This window comes from Triturus cristatus, chromosome 7, assembly GCF_964204655.1.
Source record: "Triturus cristatus chromosome 7, aTriCri1.1, whole genome shotgun sequence".
Taxonomy (NCBI): Eukaryota; Metazoa; Chordata; class Amphibia; order Caudata; family Salamandridae; genus Triturus; species Triturus cristatus.
In genome coordinates, this window is record NC_140590.1 from 1,613,946,095 (window position 1) to 1,613,971,196 (window position 25,102).

Sequence of the window (25,102 nt, forward strand, 5' to 3'; positions counted from 1 at the left end):
ACTTCCGCATCTGGCGCGGAGACGAGAAGGTTTTCCATCTAAGAGCATCAATGGTCGCTGTAACCAAATAGTATGAGCCACACAACACTTGCCGCACCCAGAAACTTCACGGGTACGAAGATTTCCAAGTGAGGCGCACCAGTAGCATACTACTCTTATCCAAAGATTTATGATCCCAGCATGCCAAAATCAGAGGGCCTGTTGAGGGCAATTTGACACAGGACAGTCCATCGGATTACAATGGCATTTTTACATAGTACCACGCATGCAACAGGTATGTCTAAGTCGCACTGCCACACTGACTTGAAGTTCCTTATTGCATAGTGTATTCATTCTGAGGCTCTAACAAGCCCTTTTTCATGTACAGCCTGGTCTGACCCACATAGGACTCGATGTTTTAGAAGGGATCCTATGTACAACAACATGGTAATCCTGCTGTCTCTTCTGTCCTCACACCCACCTTTTTTCGTAATTTCTTCCTCTAGTATTATTTGCAAGCCGAAAGAAAAGCAAAACCCTCTTAGCAAAACGTTATGGACTCACGATGAGCTTGGCGCCTTCAAACAAAGTTCACTAGACTGCACTTCTGACAAACCCTCCACTCTTTCCCTCCAGTTACAAGACACCATGTCCATATCCCTGTTGTGAGGGGACCCCATAAACTAAATGCGTCAATATTATCCAAAGGCCAGCCCGTCTGCGCCCGTCCGCGCCCGGATGTCGCCAGGAGCCAGGGACCCTGGTCGATCCACCCCCAATCCGAGCTAGATTAGCCTCCGATCATATTCCAGCAAAGAGCTGCTAGATCTAAGAACTGACCCCCCCGCCGCCTTGCCGGCCTGGGACTTGGCCAGTTTTAGAGGGCCCTTTCTCCTGGCGAGCATGCGTATATCAAGGTACTTTCATGGAGGCAGCCCCCACCTATGGTGAACCATGCTTTTCTTACCCCAATTTATATCCCCCTCTCCCTCAAATTACTACCTACTCTACCAGTGACACGGGAAATTCCCCCTCCCCCATTACCAAGTCAGGGTGGAAAAGTATGCTCTGCAATGTTAGATCCTTGCCCAAGCGTTCCATCGAAATATGGGACCTCATCTCCTCCATGCAGCCTGACATCGGTTTCTTGACTGAAACATGGCTTAAGTCCCATTCTTCTCCTGCCATCACACTAGCTCTGCCTGAGGGGTACAGGATCATAAGAATGGATAGACAGTCAAAGGTGGGAGGCGGACTAGCAATAATACATAAGGACAGAATCAAAGTCACTTCATTAGAGCAGCGCTGCAACGCAAATATTGAAATCATGGTCTTTCGGTTGGACCTCTTGTCACAATTCAGCTGGAAGGGCGCCTTAGTCTACCGGCCCCCAGGCCCCTTAGCTGAATTCTCAGTCCAACTTACCGAACTTTTAGCCCCCCCATGTGATTTCGACCGACAATTTCTTACTGTTGGTAGACTTTAACGTCCACAGTCAATGTAGCTCTAATACCGACACAATGACACTTATGGCAGACCTTGCTCTTCTGGGCTTACTCAAGTGGAATGAAAGCCCCACCCACATAGCAGGTCACACACTGGACATAATGTTTTCTAACTCATCCTGTATTTTGTGTGAACCTTCTCAGCCGCTAAACTGGGTGGGCATGGTGAGCAAAAGAATGATGGATTCAACCCAGATCCCTTGACTGGGGGTGAATGTTTTGATTTGTTCTGCATTCCGTCCATCAATTGTGTGTCTTTTGACATGGTCAGATCATGCATCAGTTGAATTTTTTATCCATGGCCCTAGGGAGATGTACGGTCCCACCCCTGTCGCCTACTCTGCCCATAGACAATGGAAGAAAATCACCCCAGAGCGCTTCCAAGCCGCCTTCCTGGTGCCTGACAATATAGAGGATGCCCTTGCCAAATACAACTCTGCAATCAACTGCGCCATAGACCAGCACGCGCCACTGAAATCTTTTTCCAACTCCTCAAAACGCCCTCAGACTGCTTGGTTTTTCCCTCAGCTTCGCACTCCAAAACAATTATGCAGAAAACTCGAAAAACGCTGGCGCTGCACCCTTGATGAGAGAGATAAAGATAGGTTTAAGGCCACTCTCTCTGACTACCATAAAAACATTAAGGCCGCTAGGAAATCACATATCGCGTCACTCTGGAAACGCTCCCAAAACCCTTCACCATATTCTCCAGTCTTTTATCAACCCCTCGTCTTGTGATATTTTAAGAGGCACCCTCACAATCCCTTTGCAATAACATCGCACACTCTTTTTCTCAGAAAGTAGAGCTTATATACAATAAAATCATTTCATCAGGGAGCCAGCCTCCGGTCACCCTGACTCATGACTTGCCAGAACAGGGAAACATTCAGCTATTAGAGAGTTTCCCTCCTGTGACCTCGGAAGATGTGGAAACAATGTTACGTATTGTAAAATCTGGCTCACCCCTAGATATCATTCCGTCCAAAGTCGCAGCCTCCTTGTCCCATCAAATATCCCCATACATAGAGTTTTTCCTCAATCTTTCGCTGAGAGAGGGTCACGTCCCTCTGGAATGGAAAGCAGCACAGGTTATGTCACAGGTTATGCCTATCCGCAAGAACTCCAAGGCCCCCATGACTGATCTCTCCAATCTCCATCCTATCTCGATTCTCCCTCTCCTGAGCAAATTATTAGAGAAACACATCATCATCTATCCAACTATGTCGAACTCACTGGCAGTCTAGACCCTTTCCCAGTCAGGCTTCAGGCCCAAATATAGCACCGAATCAGCCCTGCTAGCGGTCACAGACAACATCAGGATGAACCTAGACAGGGGCCAATCGACGATTCTGGTGCTGTTGGAACTTTCTGCCGCGTTCGACACAGTCTCACATGAGATATTGCTCAGGAGACTGGAAGAGATTGGACTAAAAGATTCTGCCTTCCGGTGGATGACGAGCTTTCTCTCCTCCAGGACTCACACCATTAATCTTGGCCCTTATCGCTCGGCGTCTATGAAAGTGACCAAGGGAGTTCCCCAGGGCTCGTGTCTGAGCCCTACTTTGTTTAATATCTATGTGGCTCCCTTGGCCAATCTCCTTAGAACCTGTGGTTTCATTCCCATCTCTTACGCCGACGATACACAGCTGCAATTTCCCTTCAATAAATTCACTTCCTCTGTGCAGTCGGCCTTCTCTTCCGGAATGAAAGCCATCTCCAATTGGATGAGATGTAACTTCCTCCAATTCAACATGGGGACGACAGAAATCATGCTCTTCGGAGACTCCCCCTTACTATGGACCCCTGATTGGTGGCCGGTGAACCTAGGACCCCCCCCCCCCACTCCCAAGGTCCACTGTCAAGAACCTAGGCATTCGCCTTGACCAGGGTCTCACCCTGAAAGAGCACACTGCTCTGACAGCTGGCTCCTGTTTCCATATGTTGGGCCTATTACGCAGAGTTTTCCCCCTGCTTCCCAATTCCACTCGGAAGACTCTGATGCAGGCACTAATACTGAGCCATCTGGACTACTGCAATGGCCTCTTGGTCTCGGCCAATGAGTTCTCGCTGTGCAGATTGCAGGTAGTCCAGAACACTGCGGCACGACTGGTCTTAAATGCCACTCCCAGGACTGCCTCTCGCCCTCTCCTCCATCAGCTACACTGGCTCCCAGTACGTGAGCAGATTAAGTTTAAAGTTTGCTGCACGGTCCACAAAGCTTTACACAATCTTGGCCCGCCTATCTGGCCGAGAAATGCACGCCGTATACACCATCTAGATCACTCCGCTCTGGAACCAAATCCCTCCTCGTGGTCCCCCGAGTTAGGAAGGCCCGATGGGGTGGAAAGGCTTTCTCCCACCTTGGTCCTCTTTAGTGGAACCAGCTCCCCTTGTACTTGAGACAATACCCTGACCACCTCCAATTTCGGAAGCACCTTAAGACCTTTCTTTTCTGTCTCTAATCAGCTTTTCTGTTGCTTGTCCGCAGCGCAGAGAGACCCCTTTGGGGGTCGATTCTGGCGCTATATAAATAAATAAATTAATTAATCCTTCCAGGGGTTATGGCCACCAAGACCTGTGGCCCAGAAACCCATAAGCAAAGAGTGATATCCAGAAGGACCTTCTAGATCCCATTTGTGGAACCTGAGCCAAGTTGTTTTGGGACCCTTTAGAGAGTGTTTATGAAAAACAGCCTGTTTTGCATCTTTATAAGTTCCGTACTGATGTTACAGCCTGGGCCAATGTGACTTTGTACCGCAAATAAGGGACACTGATACTTTCAAGAATATAAAAATACTTCTTTAAACATTTTCCTCACTCACTTAGGCACATTTTTTCTCATGATGCTGATGTTCTCTCACTTCCCCGCCCCTTACAGATCCCAGCACGATTCATTGATTACACAAACTATATCTTGGTGATGCCCTATAAGCCCAATATTCCAGGAACCTTGTAATTGGCCACACTGCAAGTTCCCACCACAACTATTTTGCGTTTATAAGATTTGGCTGATAGAAAACAGGTAAGAAGTCGTTTGGCAAAATGTTATTGTCAAGCACCAGGCACAGAACATAGAAGAAACTTCATCTTGAAGAAAAAGACATCATAATTGTCAGAAAAGCACACACATCACCTAGCTGCATAACACAAAATGATGCCTCCCCCCGCCCATGCAGAATGTGATGATGGGCCCCTGAGTCTCCCATATCTCACAGATGTACATTGGTCTTGGCCTGATTGAGGGCACTCCTGAAGGTTTCCCCCACTTCCCCCCGCACTGTAGGGACTGCGGGGCCTGCATTACGCCCCTGATATCACTCTAAAATTTTCTCTAGCAAGCCACAGAGAATTTCTGGCATTTCTAGCTTGGGACCACAGCATTGCCAAGGAACATTGATGAGGAAATGGCATGCTGGGGAGCAAAAGCAGATGCTACAAGGGGAAAAAGGGAGGGGAGGGGAGGGGAGAGGAAATAAGTTTGCCGTCAAGGTGAATGAGTGTCAAAAGAAACAAGCACTGTCAAAGCCACTAGGTCTAATGTATTCAAGATCTATTGGCTTTGTTAATGCTTTTTTAGACAAGCTGCACAGCAGCATGAGCGGCTGTGCAAAATGGCTTAAAGTTGAGGGAAAAAAGTGCTATGACATAGCCAGCATTGATTGCATCATAGTGATTTTTTTTAAGCCACGCTGATGTGCAATGTTTAAAAAAGAGTGGAGGGTGGGGAAGCAAAACAAGCAAGGCGCAGGGACGAGGGTGGGAGCAGCAACAATGGAGTGGGGAAAGCAACACAAGGGAGGAGGGTTCGGGGGAAGAGAGCAGCAATAATATAAAGTGGGAGGAGGGGGTTGGGGAAAGGGAGGGGTAGGGGAGGAAGAATAAATAGTACCTTAGTCACCGCTTGAGCAGCTGACGGGTGTTAATTAAGTTGAATCAATCTGTGCTTGGTCCATGCTCCACTGAAAGGAACGGAAGTAATGCTTGGCCTGCGCTGGCCAATCAGCAGGCAGTAACGAAGAGTGACAATGAAGCTAACGGATTGTAAGCAATGGGCAGCCTTTAAGACCTTTACTGTACACAATAGTCTCATAAGCGAGAGCGCATGCGCTGTGGCAGGCTCGATCTAAAAAGTTTTTAAAAACCTGGAACAATTGTAATAGCGAATGAAAAGAATTTGCATCTAAAGTATCCCCAAAATATAGTTTAAGAAAAAGGACATGAAAGTTAGTTCTATTCCAAGGTACTTGATTTGCTCAATGTGTTTTCTCTACTGATTACTTGGCAATTTTATATGCTAGTATCTTTTGTTTTCATTTTGCCTTTTCCTTACCTCTACTTTGCCTGAATATTCCCTTAACATGTTATACCTTTGTGCCTACACGACTGCATACTCCATACAGGATAAGCCATTGTTGATTCATACAAGCCCGAGCCCAGTTCTGAACAACAAACCTGAAGTCTTCAGTGTGAAGGAGGAGTGCATGGCCATCATTAACATAGAAAGTCACACTAAAGAAGTCTACTTTTTGTGGGAAAAGATCAAAATAGCAGACACTCTTGCTTGGTCTACTTGTGGTTGGCGGAAGCATTTGTCCACAGTGTGGGTTCCCACAGCCTCTTTCGCAAAACTTAAATTCTTGTATGTTTGTTTACTTAAACATGTTTTTATCTGCATTTATAATTGCAAGTCATGCATACAGAAGATTTTCAATTTACTAGACATAATAATAATAAAAGGCTAGCATCATGTCGGATGCAAAAAACGTAACAAGCATTCGTCACTTAGGCTATAGACCCTTCTGGCCCTGTCCGAGGTACATCAATAAATGTAATATTCAATTCTTGTATGTTATAGTTCTTTGGAGAAATCTCCATTACCTAACATGCATCAAAAACGTCTCAGTATGGAATAGTGACAAAACTCTTCCACATGTACACACTGGTGGCTCCTCCGCCTCATCGGAGGAGCGTCACCCCACTGTTTTTAACAGTGGAAATGAAGGAAAAATAAAATGATAATAACTGGACGTTATTGTCATTTTATTTATTCCTGAATCTTTGCAGGCGGGGATGCTCTGCTCTCAGAGCAGGAAAGGAGAGGTGGCACTCTGTAAAGTGCGCATGAATGTTTGACCGGCCCCTGGAGACGGCCAAACAGTCATGAGCACTTTCCATGTTCTCCATGCAGGCTGAATTACAGCCTGCATGGAGAACATGCCCTGGCCCCCATTCCCTATCTGAGCGCCGAACTACGGTGCTCAGACCTATCACAACGATGCCCGCCCGCCGGCCCCACCACCTCCAATCCATGCCATCCGCTACTGCAGGTACAGAATTATGAAAAGTAAAACGAACCTGTGAAAGTGTCCACTTTCAAAGCAGGACAGTTGGAGTTCAATAACAAAACAGACTTTAAGAATCCCCTCCAGACTTGAAGGTCAGGAAATGCGTTTATAGTGACTCACCGCTCCTTGAGTTTCTGATATCCATATGGCCCTTTGTAGCCTTGAGTCTGCAGAGAACAAGATATACAATAAACAAATACAATCAAGCAGATAGTGATGCAAAGGTTGCAAGAAGACTCAATGGTAAGAATGCACACAGTAAATCACAACAAACTACCAAAATCAGATAGGAAGCCACAAAAGTTCAAACCAGCTTCAGAGTCTTTACATTGACTTAATTCAAGACAAGAGGGAACATCCCACACAGGTCAGCATAGCACGAAATACCATCTCAGAGAATTTTTTATACTGAGAGCACTAAACAATTGGAAATCGTAGAGCTAATTAACCATGTGATGTGAAATATCCTATTTGTCGTTAGATTGTAAAAGCACGAGTGTTGTTTTCTACAAGTGCCCAAGTGGAAAGAAAGTTTTTTTTTAGTTTTTCATACAAGGGCCAAATTTACTGTTGAAAAGCTTACCCTTATTTTTCTAGGCAGTAAAAAAGCAATGCAGGGTATCTTAAGGGCTGACCAATGCTTGTTTGCAGTTGCATTTAAAAGTATTTTTATCTTCTAAAATCTGTATCTCTGGAACCCTCCAGTGGATTTTAACGATGAAGGACTCTAAAAACTCGTAAAAATATGCTCTATTTTTACAACTTGTTGTTGACTCTCCTTCTTTTTGTGTGACTTTATTTCATTGTTCGTTGCTGTTAAATGCTTTACACTAAGTTCCCTTGTTAAGCCTTGCTGCTCGAAGCCACAACAACCCAGGGTTGAGCGTAAGGTTTGCAAACAAGCCTGACTGGACCCAAGAGTGTATTGCATGATAAGGCCCCACAGCCATATCATATAATACACCCAAATCTTCACAGTGGGCCTCTCATTTTTGATGTAGGAACTAAAGGGGAATTCTTCTCTAGTTTACCATAGGTCAACCAGTTGTGCCCTAGGGTACCTATCTGAATGAACCATATGTTTTATATCACACTAGATGATGATGCAGAGTCATGTCAATGCAGAAGCAGGAGGGAATATTGGAAATCTTAAGACTACTAGTCAAGTAGGTGCCTCTTAGTGTCTAGGAGTTTGACAAGTAGTTAGTCATTCAGAATGCACTCAAATCTAAAAACAAGATAGGTGGGGGAACCGGAACATCTCCAGTAAATAGGAGGTATTGAACAGGATATTGCACACCCAATATGTATTGATGACGTGTGACTACCAGTGCTGGGAAAAGTCGAATTACCATGATTGACCGGAGTGTGGCTTGTTGTTATTGGTGTGCTGGTTATATGTTTCTCGTGCAATTGAAATAAAATAAAAAAACCATTTTTTTTAAATCTCGAAAACAAGAGATCATCATACAGCTCTGAATGGATCCAGACCGTATCTAAGAGAGAGGGAGAGAATAATTGAAAGTTAAACCAAACTCCAGCCAAGGAGTACAAGGTTAAGGACCTGTGTTCTGAATCAAATACTATTTTCATCCACCATAAAGAGTAAAAACCCTGGTCAGGCATAAGTGAGAAAGCTCCTTTGCTCAACCCGAGACCTTCCTCAGTTAGAAGGGTGCCCAGAAAACAGACTTGCATGTAGATTCACAAAATCATAAACTCGCTTAACGAATGATCTCCCAAGCATTCCACGAAATCAAGAAGCAAATTCCTTCCCTGGGCACAACTCCCAGGTAAATAACATTTCACATAGACTACTTTGCATTTTAACGTCTAACCAGGTGTCCCTATGAGTGGATGGCACAGGCAATGTATGTCAGAGTCTTGTAAATGTCAATGGGCCTGGTCTCAATGACTCCAGGATAACGTGCCTACAACTTACAGGACTACAAAGAAGTTCAAAGGGTAAGCCATGTTTCGATCAATTCACCCAATCCCTTCCTCAAATGTCCATCATCATCACGCAAAGGAGATCACTAGGTGTTCAGTTTGATTTGTTCAAACATATCATTAAAGAGATGACTGCTCTATCTTTGATACAAGCTCAAACATCTTCTGGCCGATAGATACTCAAAGGGTAATTAGGGATCCTATTGAGACTGTCAAATTAATCTTTTCCGAGACCAAATCCAACTATAGTACACACCACAACTGTTTAAATTAATTCAAACCTCTCCCCAGCCCTGCACCAATTATATTTGTATTTGGTTTTGGTTTAAAGCATTTTATTACTTATAGAATGAGCCTCCTGGTGCTATATTCAATAAAACAATTGTGCAACTGAGGACCACAGCAAAAATCCAGGTTTTGAGTAGTTTTTGAAACTTGAGCAGATTAGATTCAGCTCTACTATGGTGGGAAACAGAATTGCAAAGCGGAAAGCCAAGGATCTGGTAAGACCTCCCATTCCATTCCATGCAGCCGCTATGAAAGAGGGACTCTGAGCATACAATGTTTTATGGAGAATACAGGCCAATTTAAACATTATCCTTTTATCGATGTGGAGTCAATGGAATCGTTTAAGCTATTACGAAACATGATGGCATTAGCCTTTATGCAAGTAAGACTTGTTTTATGGGGGAGGCCAAGACAAACTGCATTTCCGCAGTCTACTACTCTTGATCGCACAAATCATTTGCAACTTGCACTCTGTGGGAAAACGAGTGAAGATTCGATGGAGCATTTTCAAATGAGAGAAACAGGATTGTTACTGCTGAGACATGAGTTTCCAGACTCAGTTGGGAGTCAAGAATAGTGTCTAAATTTCAAGCTGATCAAACTGGTTCAGCAAGGAGGCCCCAGGGAGGATAGCCAGAGGCTATTATCCCGTTTACATGGTTTAAAGATGGGAAGAAGTTCTAATTTAGATGGATTTAGTTTCTGTTATTTGTAGCCATCCAGTTCCTTGTAACCTCCAGAGCTAACAGAATGTCGGAGGGAGAATGTTTGGAAGCATTACATAGACTGAACCTAATCTAAGTACCCTCAAGGTACAACTGTGTTTTCACTTTAAAGGTATGCAACAAATCAGCTAATTAGAGGAGGTATAGGTTAAAGAGCAAAGAGGGAATGTTAGTTCTTTTTTTTTTTTTTTTTGTGAAAAAAAAACCTTTATTGAGATATAGTAAATAGACATAGCAGACTGCCGTAGGCTCCTAATACAATGGGTTGCTCCAGTGAGCTCTTCTGATCCGGTCCTGTATCTCTCACACAGCCATTTAGCCGACATCCCGGAGGACCGGCGGCATTGCAGTTCTACATCAAACAGTCCGGGCTGAATCACTTCCGATGCGTGAAATACGTATTCGCCCCCAACCTGCACTGTGGTGTAACCTTCCCACATGGCCAACCTGCCGGTAGTCTGCTCAAGCCCCTAAAATTTCGTATACCATATCTCAACACCCAACCCCCCTCCCCGTTCGCCACCATGTCACTGTCTCCTCCTTTATTGTGTCTACTTGTGCACGCTGTCGCAAACCAAGGCGCCGAACTCCGACCAGACACCACACCCCATGCTTCCAGGCCAGTCCAACCCTGCAGTTCTAGTTTCCGTCTCGCAAGCACACTGCTAAGAAGCACACGCCGCAGACAGGGGACACCCCGACCCCCCTCCCGCCAACCGGCCGCCATCCCAAACTTTTCACTGACATCATAGCCCATCTCACCACAATTGAGTCCTATTCTTGTGGCACGCCCTCCACCGCCCCACTGCACACCCCAGGGGCTTCATGCTGTGTCTCCCCCTGACCAACCTCCTCAGGGTCTCCGGCTGTCATGTATGTTCTATACAGCGCCCAGAAGTTCTTGGGGCGACTCCTAGGGGGTAACAGTTCGCTATACGTTTCCGCCTGCGAGCTGCAATACAGCATATCTCTAACCCATCGTTTCTTAGTAGGAAGCGGCCCTCTCATCCAGCAGGCCGCCACGACGCGTCGCGCGATCAGCAACGCCATGTCCGTCAGACGCCTCAGCGCCCGCGGAAGAGGCCTGGAGTAGCCCAACAACGCCAGGGCCGGATCAGGGGGGATCTCTTTTTCCAAGATCTGACTCAACTCACGGAACACCGCCGTCCAAAACCGGGCAACACCGGGGCAAAGCCAGGCCATGTGTAGGAAGTCAGCCACGAGGGTATGGCAACGCTCGCACTCCGCCGTGGGGCGCAACCCGTACCTATGTAATCTTTCAGGGGTGTAGTAGACCCGCTGCAAATATTTAAAGTGTATTAATCGGTGTCGACCATTCAAAGAGACCTTTTTAGTACTAGAGCAGCAGTACCTCCACATCTCATCCGAAATGTCCATTTCAAGATCCGTCTGCCAGGCTCGCCGCGCTGCAGAGCACTGCTGCTCCCTGTGTTGGTCACCAAGCTTTTTGAGGATCGAAACCATTTTGGATGGCGCCGCAGTTTTAATGACATAGGAAAGCTCTGGGATTTCGGGAGGCTCCGCCCCAGACGGCCCCAAAAGAGACAGCAACGCGCTCCGAACCCTGTGGAATTGAAAGCGCTGGAGTAACGTGGTCCCCGGCTGAGTCGAGACAACACTCTCCAGCGTCTTGGCCACTCCGTCTTGGAACAGGTCCGCCATCCTAACTATTCCCAAATCACCCAACGCACGTTTCACCCCTGCTTCCCGCTGAGGGGGGAGCCAAACTGCCCACTCCACCCGCATCAGCGGGGAGTGTAAGAGGTCACGGTCTTGCCGTCTCATAATCGCGTGCCACGCATGGTTAGTGGTTCTAAGCGAGTCCAACAGACCCACCCTCCGATCCACGGGTAGAAAGACCGTCGCCGGGAGTGGAAGTGGATCCGCAAACAAGCGCTCCAGCAGCACATGCGGGACGTCTGGTTCGGCGTGTATCCACGCCTGCGCCACTCTGTAGTAGCTCTCTAGGTCCGGGGCTCCAAGTCCCCCCATCTCGTATGGCAGCGTCAGCACTTTCCACTGGACTCTAGGTTGTCTACCACCCCAGGCCAGTCGGATCAGGGTCTGAGTCAGCTGTGCAAAGAAAGACCTGGGAAGCACTATAGGGATGTTGTTAAAGAGGAACAGAAATCGCGGTAGGATGATCATTTTCATGATGGCTATCCTGCCCATCAGCGACAAAGGGAGCCTGTTCCACTCTTCCACCTCGTCGACAAGTTTGGAATAAGCCACCCCATAGTTTTCCCTCAGCAAGACCTCCGGGTCCCTATGCAGCCGAATTCCCAGGTAGCGGATTGAGTCCGTTGTCCACTGCAAAGGGTATTCCATAGGGAACGGCAATGTAGCCAGGGTCAGCGGAAACGCCAGCGATTTGCTCCAGTTAACCCTGAGGCCCGACAGCGCCCCAAACCGGACCACCTCCCGCAAGATTGAAGCGAGATTCTCCTCCGGATCTCTGATGTACAGCAGCGTATCGTCCGCGTAGGTAGAAATACCAATCTTATAAGAGGGAAAGTTGATTCCCTCGAATCTGTGGTATTCTCTTATCGCGCACGCCAGAGGTTCCGCCACCAGCGCGTAGAGAAGTGGGGAGAGAGGGCAACCCTGCCTGGTCCCCCTTGTGATTGCAAACGGCTCCGTGACACGATCTCCGAGGCGCAGCCGGGCAGTGGGTCTAAAATACAAAGCACCAATCATCTGCAAGAAAGGCTCTCCCAGCCCAAGCTTCCTCAGCACCCGCACCATAAACGGCCATTCCACTGAGTCAAACGCTTTCTCCATATCCAGGAAGAGCGCTATGGCCTTACTCTCTGGGCGCACATGCTGCATGACTCCGAGGACCGTGCGGATATTGTACGTGAGATTCCTGGATGGAACAAAGCCTGCCTGCTCCGGCGCCACGAGCTCCGGCACCAGAAGCGCCAAACGCGTGGCCAGCACTTTAGCATATATCTTGGCATCGACATTAATCAGTGAGAGTGGCCTATAGGAGCTGCACAGGTTGGAAGGCTTCCCGGGTTTTAAAATTGTAACAAGCAGGGCCTCTCGCACCGTGTCAGGCATACAGCCTTCAAGACATATATCGTCAAAAAGAGCCATAAGGTGCGGGAGGAGCTGGTCCTGGAAGGCCTTATAAAAGGCCACCGTCAGCCCGTCCGCTCCCGGGGCAGTGCCCGCCCGCATACCTCCCAAAGCCTCCAAGATCTCGTCCTTTTGTATGGGCAGCGCCAGGAATTCCCGCCGCGAGTTGGACAAAAACGGCATTTTAAGGTAACTGAGATAGTCGTCTATCTCCTCTTCCATGTGAGAGGACTGAGATTTATACAGTCCAGCATAGTAGGCCTTGAATTCTTCTATGATCCCCGTCTCATCGGTAATCACGTCGCCCGAAGTAGTGACCAGCTCGTCAATGACCAGGGGTCGCCTAGAGTTACGCAGTATCCCCGCTAGTACGGATCCCGGGCGCTCGCCCTCCCCGTACGTGCGAGCCGTGGCGTACTTCCCCATATGTTGCACCGCTCGGTCCGCTTCACTGTTGAACTCAGTGACCAGGTGCTGCAGCCTCGTGGCCACCTCGGGGTCCGCCGAAGCCCCCTGAGTCTCCTCCAGCTGCGCTATCTGCGTCTCCAGGGCCCCAAGCCGCCGCCGGATGGATTTAAGCACGCCCGAATGCTTAGTCATTGCTACACCGCGAATATAAGCCTTGAACGAATCCCACACCGTTTGGAAACTCTGGACTGAGCCTGCGTTTACCTCAAAGAACGAGTCTATTTCCTCCGCCAGTTCCCCCCGGAACACGTCGTCCAACAGTGAATACGGCGGCAGCCGCCACGTGAACGGCGGTACTCGCCGGTGCGGGGTAGTCAGGACTAGTAGGAGAGGGGAGTGGTCCGGCAATGTGCGCGGCAAAACCTTGCAGTCCTTAACGCACGCAAGCAGTGACCGGGACCCCAACCAATAGTCTATTCTGGTATGCACGTCGTGGAATGCCGAGTAATGCGTGTAGCCCCCTTTACCCGGGTGGCAATGCCGCCAGATGTCTAGCATGTCAAGCCTGATCAATTCTGCCTGCATATGTAGGGCGGCGGTCGCCGGGCGGCGGGCTGGCCCCGAGGAGCGGTCTAAATCCGGATTGAATGTGAAGTTGAAGGGAATTTTAGTTCTAATCCTGATCTGATACATAGTTTAGGGACCTATTAATAACACACATACATATGACCGGGCTACATAAAGGAGGGTTGGCTGGGAGGGAGATGGCAGTTATCAACTACAGCCACCCGCTCACACACCTTCAACCCACAATATGAGGGTGAAGGACCCTTCAGGAGAGTTAATGTTATATTTTGGCACGTAGAGTTGGGGTCACATTCGAAATATCAGATGACTGCCACTATACATTGGATTTCTGCAAGAAACACTCTTTCTGGAAGGGGAAGGCCTAAAAAGCGGTGGAGAAGTCAGTTATACAGCACCACTTACTCTGCATATTCCAGAGAAGCTGTATTGTGGATCAGGCCAGGTGTTCCATTTGTGCTGAAAGATGCATTGATTGACCAGAGTGGCAGATATGGTATTGTAGAGGGCAGATTAGATGGCTAATCAGTATGACTAATAAATATATATGCTCCGAACACATCACTGACTGACTTTCTAGATATAGTGTCACCCTAGTGATGCATAATGAACAAATACCCTCAATATGGGGAGGGGAGGAATCAGTAGTGGGAGCAAACTCAACTGTGTATTGAATCCAGACTTGGACAAATCACACCTGTAGGAAGCTGGCTCTCTATATGGTATACCAAAAAGAGTTATACCGTACAAAGAGTCCAGGTATTCCCTTACTAATGGACATGGGCTTGCTCTAGCAATCCCAAGGTGCTCTTCTATGGGGTAGTATGGTTGAGCAGCCTTAGGCGTATCAGAGAGGAGTGTTAGACCTCCATTGCACACACACAGCCAATAAATGATACACACGACTTAATAAGGAGATCCACACCAATTTATCACAATAATACTTATCTTTATATAACTTTAGGCACCGTGATCATCAAAATCAGATAAGTACTTTTTAAAATAGCAGGTTTGGAGAAAACAGCTTTTTGATACTTTGAATCATGATTGAAATTGCATTCAGGCACTTTTAACAGCCACTTACGGGACCAATGTTCTGGACTTAAGGTGTGTATGGGGCAAGGTCCAAGGCAGCACCAACAGTTCACTTCGGGTAGCACTGGAGGAGCCAGGTGCAGAGGTGCCTTACAGCGTTGGGTACCCTATTCAAGTCTATGGAGATCGGTCCGTCGGAAAAGAGGCTGCAGGTTTAGACTGGGGGACCAGTCGGGCTGAACCAACAGGGTGGTTCAACTCTTGTGATGCTCGGGGACGCCTTTGGTCCTCTTCTCCAGAGGTCAGGGGCGACGGGTGTACAGGTGTCTTAAGGTATTAGATTTATGTCATTGGGAGCACTCGCGGTAGAGGGGGCTTGCAAACCGAGGCTGCAGGCGGTGTTGGGAAGTCCACAGTGGGCTTCTTCCATCAGATACAGGGGACCTCAATGGGCAGCACACCTTCGCCTCTAGTCTGGCATGCCTGTACATGTCGGATTTTGAGGCTAAACATATTCTATCGAACAACAATCTCTACAAGGAGAATATCACTATTTGGCATTGATACATCGATGCAAAACCAAAGTTTTTTTTTTGTTTTTTTATCAGTCGATACATCAATGACATTCAAATTTTCTGGAATGGAGGAGAGGGTCCCTCAATTTGTTGACTGGGTTAACGATCTTAACCTCTACCTAAAATTCACTGCTAACACCTCAAAAAATGAACTGCCATTCCTAGACCTTATGATTAGTATGTCATCTGACAAACTACAGACCAAAACCTTCAAAAAACCAACTGACAGTCACAGTCCCCTACTGTTCAGCAGCTACCACCCAAAAGCCCTACAGGAGAATCTACCCTTTGGGCAGTTTTTGCGCACCCGACGCAACTGCAGTAGCCTAAGTGACGTTGCTACCCAATCCAACAATCTAGCAGAACATCTAGCCAGACATGTCTACCCCTTAAGGAATATAAGGACAGCACAAAAAAGAGCATGGAATAACAACAGAGAATCGCTCTTAGAATTATATACAAAACCTGAAACCAATGATCTGACTTGTGTTACCACCTATACCCTGGAATCCAATTTCATCAAAAGGGTGGTAAAAAGGAACTGGAAACTCCTACAAATGGGCGAACTGACATTTAGTCCCCTGAAGTTTGCTTTTAAAAGGACAGCAAACCTCAAAGATATGTTGGTAAACACCAGACCCAAAAGAAAGGGGTTCCCCCAACAAAAACCACTGTGGGACCTACCCCCAGTAGTAGGACACTACTATTGTGGCCAATGTACAGTTTGTTCCTTGACTAGGGCAACAATTTCTGTAGAACTAACAGAAATATTAACATGGAAACAGCTCAAACACACAAACAGCAACACACGCAACTGTATCTACCTCATCACCTGTCCTTGCCAACTAAAGTATGTAGGCATGACTGCACGAGCTGTCAAAATCAGAATAACAGAGCACCGAAGCAACATCAGGTGCAAGAAAACTAACACGAAAATGTGTGCCCATTACACAACAATAGGCCACACAATAACTGATTTGCATTGGACCGTCCTAGAGTCCCATCCACAAATACAAAAAGAAGCCCATTTCAAAAAAGAGCAAAACTGGATTTTAAGGCTTTTGTCCCATACTAAAGGACTAAACGATGACATTCCATGGGTGGAGCTAAATAGACAACAGAATATAATGACTGAAGAACACCAAGAATTCAGAAAAGTCAACTTCATTAGGGTCTCCAGGTCCGTTCAATTCCTCCCGACTGGGAGATCATAGTATACCATATGTACTGTTAAAAGTTAAGAATCCTGAAAATCCTGTATAAAATACTCTTCATCTACTTTACACACCCCTACATGGGCCATGCCTCATAGTGATACAATTACAACTTCATGCACAATATACATCTATGCCCACATACTAGCTCTATTAATTTATGTCAAATTTTTTAGGCAAACTCACAATATCCAATTAGAAACCCATAAGACATAAAAATGGGGCCCGCATCATACACAAAGTAACCAGGCACTTCCCCTGAATAGTCATCTCCTCTCCCAAGTCTCTCGGTATTGTCTCTAGGACAACCGGGATTTCGCGACCTATCCAAGATGGCCACCTAAGTTGCCACTTTAGTCTTTCCCAAAAAACTCCAGACAGGAAGTACGTATAATTAGCCCACCTCCGGTGCATCTCAGTACGGGAGCCAGAGCCGGGGTAGGTGAAGGGCTACTCACCACGCCACTTTTCAGTGAGTACAAGACGCTCTGTACACAAGCAAGCCATACCGGTAAGCGAATGTCTTTATTATAACTTGATCCTGCTTGTTCCACTTTACGTGCAAGTCGTGAGTGAGCAACTTGCTCTGGAATCATTCCTGTTAGCTTTAGACCTACTAATCGTGGGGTGAGTGCTCGAAACATAATCTGTAAGAAAAGCAATGTTTTGTTCATACCATCACATTAATGGTTTTGCGAGCTGGGATTATTCAATCCAGACTCATATATCAGGCCGTGATGAAGGATATGTTTGTGTGTTTACCTAATGCAACCAATCCAAAGTCAACTGTAATGGTCTCATAGAAAGACTGCACTCACACACCACGGGCCATATACATGCATGCAGTCAATCTCATGATAAGCTAAATGCCAAAAATCAGTTTGACGCAAGATTGCATGTGTGGGTAACTCTGGCACAGGTCACCACTTGTAAATACAATTTTTTTTAAGAGTCCGTAACACTTCTTGTGTGTCCTAAATATCGTGCTGGTCTCTCAACAATACAAGGTGAAACCTAACCTTGTACGACACAGCATGGCTGGTAACTTGATCAGTCTGTAAAATTGGAAGCACCAGCCTTGCAGTTGTGTATGACAATTAGAAATGTTTCCTTGCGTGGTCCTGATGAATTGCAGATAGACCCCTTAGGGGCTGGATTAGGCAAGAAACATGTTGACCAAGCTTTATAGCATGCATGCTCTAGAGGACCATTATTTCAAATTAGGGCTACACTGTTTTTACTTAGGTTAGCGAGCCGCATGAATACAAGTTTAGTAAACAAAGCTTCCCTAAACCTATTTTAAATCACTCTAACCACTTCACTACACTACTCACCACAGCCCACACACCCTCACTCACCTTACGGCTTTATCCAAAAGAACTCCGCCAAAGAGCCCTTTTGCGGGTGCGCGTCGAGCATTGCAGCGCCGGCCCGATGAGGAGCATGCCCAAATGATGAGGCATGACACCTTTCGGGGTGTGTGATGGCACTTCCTCCATTTGGAGGTCATTCCACAGACCTGACTACCAGTACCTCTCTTTGGAACTGCATACTCTTATATTAAAAAAATCATATGAAGATCGTCAGCACCTGGGGTAATCACTAGTCTGGCGCCCATGCCTGCTCTAATGCTTGCTTGCATAGGATGCTTTAACTAATTAACCTCTGAAACATTCTGTAATTGTGAGGCAGCAGCTTTTTCGAGTAGTAAATAAAGAGCAAAATGAAAACCACAAGTACTGACTTAACTCTGACAAAAAGAAATTTGGTCTATGATTCACAGAATTAGAGGGATCTAGTAAATGTTTTTTAACAATGTGCAAACTATTGCCATTTTAAAACAGTTTAGCACAATGACTTGCTGTAGAATAATTTATGACACTTGTACGTACGTTATGGTGGTATTTCACCTTTAATTGTATTCCAGAATGGCCCTGAGATTAGGCCCTCATGTTATCTAGATGACTTGCTATTGCACATTAATTCATTGTATTCCTCAGTGTTTAATAGATACACTTTTAAGAAGCTTGGGGAGATTTAAGGACCTAACCCTGATTCTGAGTCTAACTACTGATCAGAGTCTGACTTTAAACAATTGCCTTCCCTAACCTTTTTTTATTTTATCTGAAAAGTACTCAGATATTGTCTCTGCTACATTTTTGGAAAGGATCATTACCTAGTTAACAGAATAGGCTTTAGCAAGATAATTGATAAATCAGTTATCCTACCCATCAACATTTGGTCCATGGGGACATTTTCAACCAACAAACTTCCCATCACCAAAATATGTACACTAGTGATTTTAATATGAATTGATTGGAACTACGAGATATATAGTTTCAATGCCATATCGAAGCAGATAATGTGCTACGCAAATATTAATCACATAGCGCTTCTGCACTCTCCACTTCCCACAAGTTCTTTCTCTACTATTAGTACTGGGTGATCACTACAGTGCCTGTCCTTTCCCTCCCTTCTTCACAGATACTGCTCTGTCCTGCTTTTTCTCGTATCCACTCACTTCCTGAGAAGCAACCTCTCCTCTTGTCAGCTGAGCCCCTTTGCCACCCGCACTAGCTTTCTCGACCTCCTTGTCCCCTGTGCTTCTTGAATCCCCCTTCCACATTCTGCCTCCTCGGCTAAAACTAGATTTTAAAATGTCTTTATTGAACTAGAGTTCAATAATTTCCTCATTCATTAAAACAAATACACAAAGGCGCTTATTATGATGTCGGTGGGTGTTTCCTCCGACCGACACCGTGGTAGCAACGGGACCGACCGACCTCCGGTCGTGGGTCCCAACCGCCTAATTACGATGCGACCGCATATGGTGCAGTCGCATTCCCACATTTCGTTATAGGAGCATTTGTTACGGCCATAAACTGGCCGTAACACAAGCTCACATGGAGAAATGGGAGATTGTGTTTATCCCTGCACAGGGGGGCACCATGGGTGCCCCCGTGGTTCAAAACCAGAGGCCGCAAGGAAAAGAGGGCCCTGTTAGGGGCCCCAAACACGCTTTCCGACAGGCTTTCCATGTCAGAAAGCCTGTCATGAAATGCCTGTCGGAAACTGTGTATCATAATCCGGACGGTGTAAAATGCCATCCAGATATATTACGGGCTGGTTCTGACTGGCTGATGGACTCCTTGTCCCGTCAGAAGCTAGCTGGAATGACGGGACGGTTTCAATTCCGACCGGCTGGATTGTAATCAGCCGATCGAAAGTGAAACAGTCAATCTCGGTCGTACAGCCTTCGACCTAAGGTCACAGGCTTTACGACTGAGATCGTAAAAGGCCTCTAAGTGTCCTTGTATCCTGTAGAACAGCTTTTTGGCTTTTAATTTAATTAGGGGTAGCAACATTAACATCTGTTATGAAAAGAGGCGTATTTCAATTACGTTACAGATGCTATCGTAAACAGACACTGAAAGGCAGAGACGTTTTAAGGCATGGGCAAAGTGGGCTCTGGCCCAGGGCCCCAGCCTTTAAGGGGGCCCCCTGATAAAGCCAGCTATGTTCTGTAAAAAGTCTTGCACTGCTGACTTTGAATAATGTTTTAACAGATTGTTGGAAATAGCGTTTTTCTAACATTTATTTTTAATGTGTGAGAGCCTATTACAGACAGTTTGCAGACAAAATGTGTTTATGTTCCATGCAACATCCATATAAAAAGTTTCTTTTAGATCAATACAGGACCTCACATATGAGAAATGGGAGGGTGTGAGAGAATATATGCATTATTATTAGTGACCTGCTGCTGTGTTACAATACTGAAAACATACCACTATCCCTGAAAATCAGATGCACACACACATTTGGAATGTGACCAAAGAGGGCATGAAAGAACTGGAACTGGATCATAAAATCAAAGCTGTTTCAAACAGGGGCCCACCAAAATATATTTGGCCCAGGGCCCCCAAAATCCTTAAAACTTCCCTGCTGAAAGGGACTGATATTTCTTTAAAAGTGTTGTGTGTCCCTATCTACTTCCACAGCACCAAATGCAGGCCCATCATTCAGCCTGCAAAACACATCACTTCTGAACTGGTGAGTTGAAGTAATTGTGAAAGGAGCAACTACAGAAAATATACCTGCATGGTTTCTACATTTTAGAGGTGTGGTGCTGCTGATTATCTCTCGAATACCCGTTACACACCCAGGTCACAGACTAATTCACTCTCTCACTCGCAGACTGAGGCATTATGGGCATGATATTTCTCTTCCACAAAATTCACTTTCCGAAGACACATACCTCTAACATCAGGCATGGACAATATGGCTCCTTGAAAGAGCAGCAAAAACAGCAGGTTTAAACTACAGACTTAAAGTGTGTAGATGTCCTGTGTTCATACTGCGGATCCCATTTCAGAAGCAGAGGTAAACAGTGAAAAAAGTGAGGGCGAGTGCCTGACTTATGAAAATAATGACCATAGGTGCGTAACTCCAGCCTGAAAAGAACCCCCAACTTCTACAATGATGCAACCAGTCACTCAAGGTCTCCCGCAGAATCCTCAAGCTGCCAACAGGCCATATTCGGGAGCTCTTAATTTGAAATAAAGAACTTAACTCCTTCTTAAGTGCCGCTGGAGTAATCAATGTTAGGAACCTGCCCACCAACCACAGAAGATGCACATACTAAGGCTGTGCTATTTTAGGAAAGTCCCAATACACTTCAGAAACTCGTTCTACAAGATGCCAGGAATTCATGCACTCATAGACATTCAAGGGCTAGGAAGTGTATGGTTGGCAGAACCGTTTTAACATTATGGCCAGAAGCATAGCTCAGCCGAGCTGCCTTTTCACACGCCAAAGCAGGCATGATGCAAAATTTGAGAAGGAAAGATTGGGCATTGCTTAAGTCTTTTAGTTGAGAGTAAGAAATGTCATAATTCCTGGCAGTGCTTAATAGGTAGTTTAGCCAGCCCCTAAGCCCTTCAAGCCTCTTTTAGCAGGAGAACAGAGACATATCAGCCTACATACAACTAGAACAGAAACACAATCATACAACAAAGTGAGGGACCAGACCCACCAACTGAAGAACACTGCCAAATCAAATCCAGCTCAGTGCACACCTGGAAGGCTAGGGGTTTGAAGCAATTACAAGGTGACATCCAGAACTCAACAAAACACCAAATCTACATGAATAAAAGGGCAGCAGCTCAAGGTAGATCTACAAGATTCATTTTTGAAACCTTGGCAGATGGAAGAGGCGCTTCTCTCAGACAGATAAGTAGAGCAGGAACATGATTGTCACAGCACACTTTTTTAAATAATTATAGGTTGGATTTATCTCTCTCTACAGAGAATAATTTTTGGGCTTTATTTTGAGTTCAGCAATTAAGTAATTGACATTTAACAAATGTTTATGTTCAGCAGGATGCAGTTGTCACAAATTAAGATTACCGGTAAGTAATGTATTCCTTACAAAGGGCCTTGCATTGGCAACTTTTACTCAACTTTGCCCACTGACAGCATCTATGCATCGCCATCACTCATTTCAGCCCCTACTACCAGAGTCCTTGCAAGCAGTACATGCCAGAAATAAGCGGCTCTAGGTCAACGGTCTTCTCCTCCTGCTTCCACGCACTTTTCATGCTCCGCATAATCTTCAGATGGATCCCAGCCAACACTAGAAAGACCGTCACTCAGGCCCTTGTCATCAGCCGATTCGCCTACAGCAACACCCTCTACGCCGGTATCTCCACCCAGCTCCTCAGAGGACTCCAGACTATACAGAATGCTGCAGCCACTCTCATCCTGGACCTCCCCAAACAAACCCACATCACCCCCCCCCACCTGAGAGACCTCTGTAGGCTCCCCATCCAGAAGAGATGCCAGTTCAAGATCCTCATGCATGCCTACAAAGCCCTCCATGACCCAGGACCTGCCTATATCAACCATCGATTGAACTTCCACCAACCCTCTAGACACCTGCACTCCTCTTCACTCGCCCTCAAACAGACCCCTGCATCCGTTGCAGTGGTGGCCTCTCCTGCTCCTACATCGCTGCCAAGATCTGGAACGACCTTCCCCTCCAGCTCCGTACAGCCCCCTCGCTGCTAGACTTCAGAAAGAGACTCAAGAATTGGCTCTTCGAAGGAGACAATGAGCCCACATATTTATTTATTTATTTATTTATTTTTGACATTTGTAAAGCGCTAACAAATACCCGTGGGCGTCTCGGCGTCTCGGCACATACCCCTAGGGGTGACAGTGTTGCGCTTTACAAATGTTGTTTGGTTTGGTAGGTACCCCTACTTACTGTACTAAGCCTTTAACAAAATTCCCATTCCTTCTCATTATTATAAACAAAAGATTTAGAACCTCCTTTGCCTCAACCAGAATCTTGCACACAGGGCATAGTGCATCCAACATCTTTCTAAACTCACACTTCCAATTTGGCACAGATGAAAACTTGACCGCTTTGAGGCCTCGTCAAGGATATGAAGCACTACATAGATGTTTTACTCCAATACAATACCCCGTGCCATCATAACAGCGCCACAAGCAGTGTAATCTCCTGCAACGTTAATACATGTGATGCTGCTTCTGGCATCTTCAGACTGTCTTTCCCTCCATCCCAGCTGCATAGCAACTCACAATCTGAAGGAAGTGGGGCGGGGCGTTTGAGTTTCCAAAAAAGAAACCCTTAAAGGGACTGTGTTTCTCCGGGACGAATTAGGATGCTCTGATTCGGCTCTGATTTTTGGCGTGGAGAGCTGGAATAAGATTTAAGTGAAACCAAACGACTCCATGTGTAGGCTGGTCTGTTTAGCGGGGAACTTGAGAGTTATTTCTCTGCTAGGGCTTGGAATCTTAGCAGGCGTACTATCTAGAGAACGGGTGGGGTGTGGGGTGGAGTTGTATGGGTCGCTGAAGTAGTCGGGCTGTTTTTTTAAACTGAACGATGAGCTTTTAAACGCCATGGGTGGTTGTGTTTATTGGGCTATTTGTGCTTCTCGCATGGGCTGTGAAGAGTAGCCTGGGTTTTGAGGGAAAATGTACTATATTTATCTGGTGAATAAGTTTTCGTGTTCCTTTGAGAAGGAAAATGCTGTAGTTCTCACCCGATTCTTGGACATGTCCCTCGTTTTGGCTTCTCATGGTTTCACAGACATCTTGTATCGCTGTCACCATAGCAACCTTCGACGCTCCAGAAATGACTTCACGAGTGTGAGCGTCGCAGGTTCTATGACAGGCTGGTAAATCATCAATGTCTGCGGGAGGAGATACATGTTGCGTTGATAGCTGCTCCCCTAACACGGCTGCCAGAATGAAACGCTCTAATTATTATTTGGATGGAGGTGTGCTCAATTGTTTGAAAGGATACGGGGCCATCATGGAAAAGAGGGTGGCGGCCATCTTGGAACGGTAGCATAGTAGTCTGTAGGGCAGTGCGGTAAGGTGAGGTCATTTTGGAATCGTTGCTTGCACGCCATCGTGGAATAGGTCAGACAATTATTACTTCTTATCAAATAATGCTCTTATGACTTATTCCTGTCCGAATACTTAACGAATGCGTTTTATACGAATAACGCGAGACCCTATTTGACTTCAGAAGAAACAAGCATTGAAAATGAAATAGGTATAGCCTTTGATTAAGTTAAAGCCATTTGCTTTGCTAATGGTATTGTATAGCAAAGCAAATGGCTTTAACTTAATGAAAGGCGAGACCTATTGCATTTTTAATGCTTGTTTGTAAGGATCCGATAATATCTCCCGGTGAGACATTGTCTATAAACCAGTTTCCCATGGACAAAAATTATATGAAACTGTGTAATGCAAAATTACAACAACAAAAAATGCAGATTTCGCCGACACTATTACATTTCATCCAGACCTATGTGTTAAGATCACCCTCAATTAAGCGTGGCCAATGTAATTAAGGGCGTGGCTTAAAACACGCATGCTAAAAATCTGTGCTTAGCATAGTGTGCCGTCTGCCTTGTATTTTTCTGTTTCTGTCATTGCATCCAGATATATGATACAAAATGTAACATCATACCACAAGTCTGGACTATTGCCTTTGTCAATGGTTGTTAGTTGCATAAGATAAATAAGCAGCAACTATGGCTTGTATATAATATTGAAAAAGCTTCCACTTAAAGCCCTGGTGACATCACCACAATGTTGCTGCTCCTGAGTTTCAAAAAGAGAAGGGAAATATAGAGAGATAATCCCTCTCTTTAAAGGATTTACCTTCCCCTACAATGCTCACCTGGCATGACGTCATGCCATAACTTCTCCACTAGTAAGAAATGAGCAGTGTGAGCAGCGCACATCGATGTGCCTGCTGTCACAACAGTCTGGAAAAAAACAGGGACCGCCTGTGCCAGGGCACAAAACAGAGCCTGATAGAAACCCGTTTCGAGGCCCCATTAAAAAACT

The 25,102-nt window shown here is 45.9% G+C and overlaps 1 protein-coding gene across 1 annotated transcript in view; it reads right to left on the reverse strand.

The window, feature by feature from the left end:
- The window catches only part of TTLL9 (tubulin tyrosine ligase like 9), a 93,490-nt gene extending 69,423 nt beyond the window's left edge, over nucleotides 1-24,067 (reverse strand). The window contains exons 1-2 of the mRNA XM_085619507.1: nucleotides 23,782-24,067; nucleotides 6,950-6,996 (exon numbers count right to left, since the gene is read on the reverse strand). Coding sequence (XP_085475633.1) covers nucleotides 6,950-6,996; nucleotides 23,782-23,796 — 62 coding nt within the window. The 5' untranslated portion in view covers nucleotides 23,797-24,067. The remainder of the gene's footprint in view (nucleotides 1-6,949; nucleotides 6,997-23,781) is intronic.
- Between the last annotated feature and the right edge of the window lie 1,035 nt (nucleotides 24,068-25,102).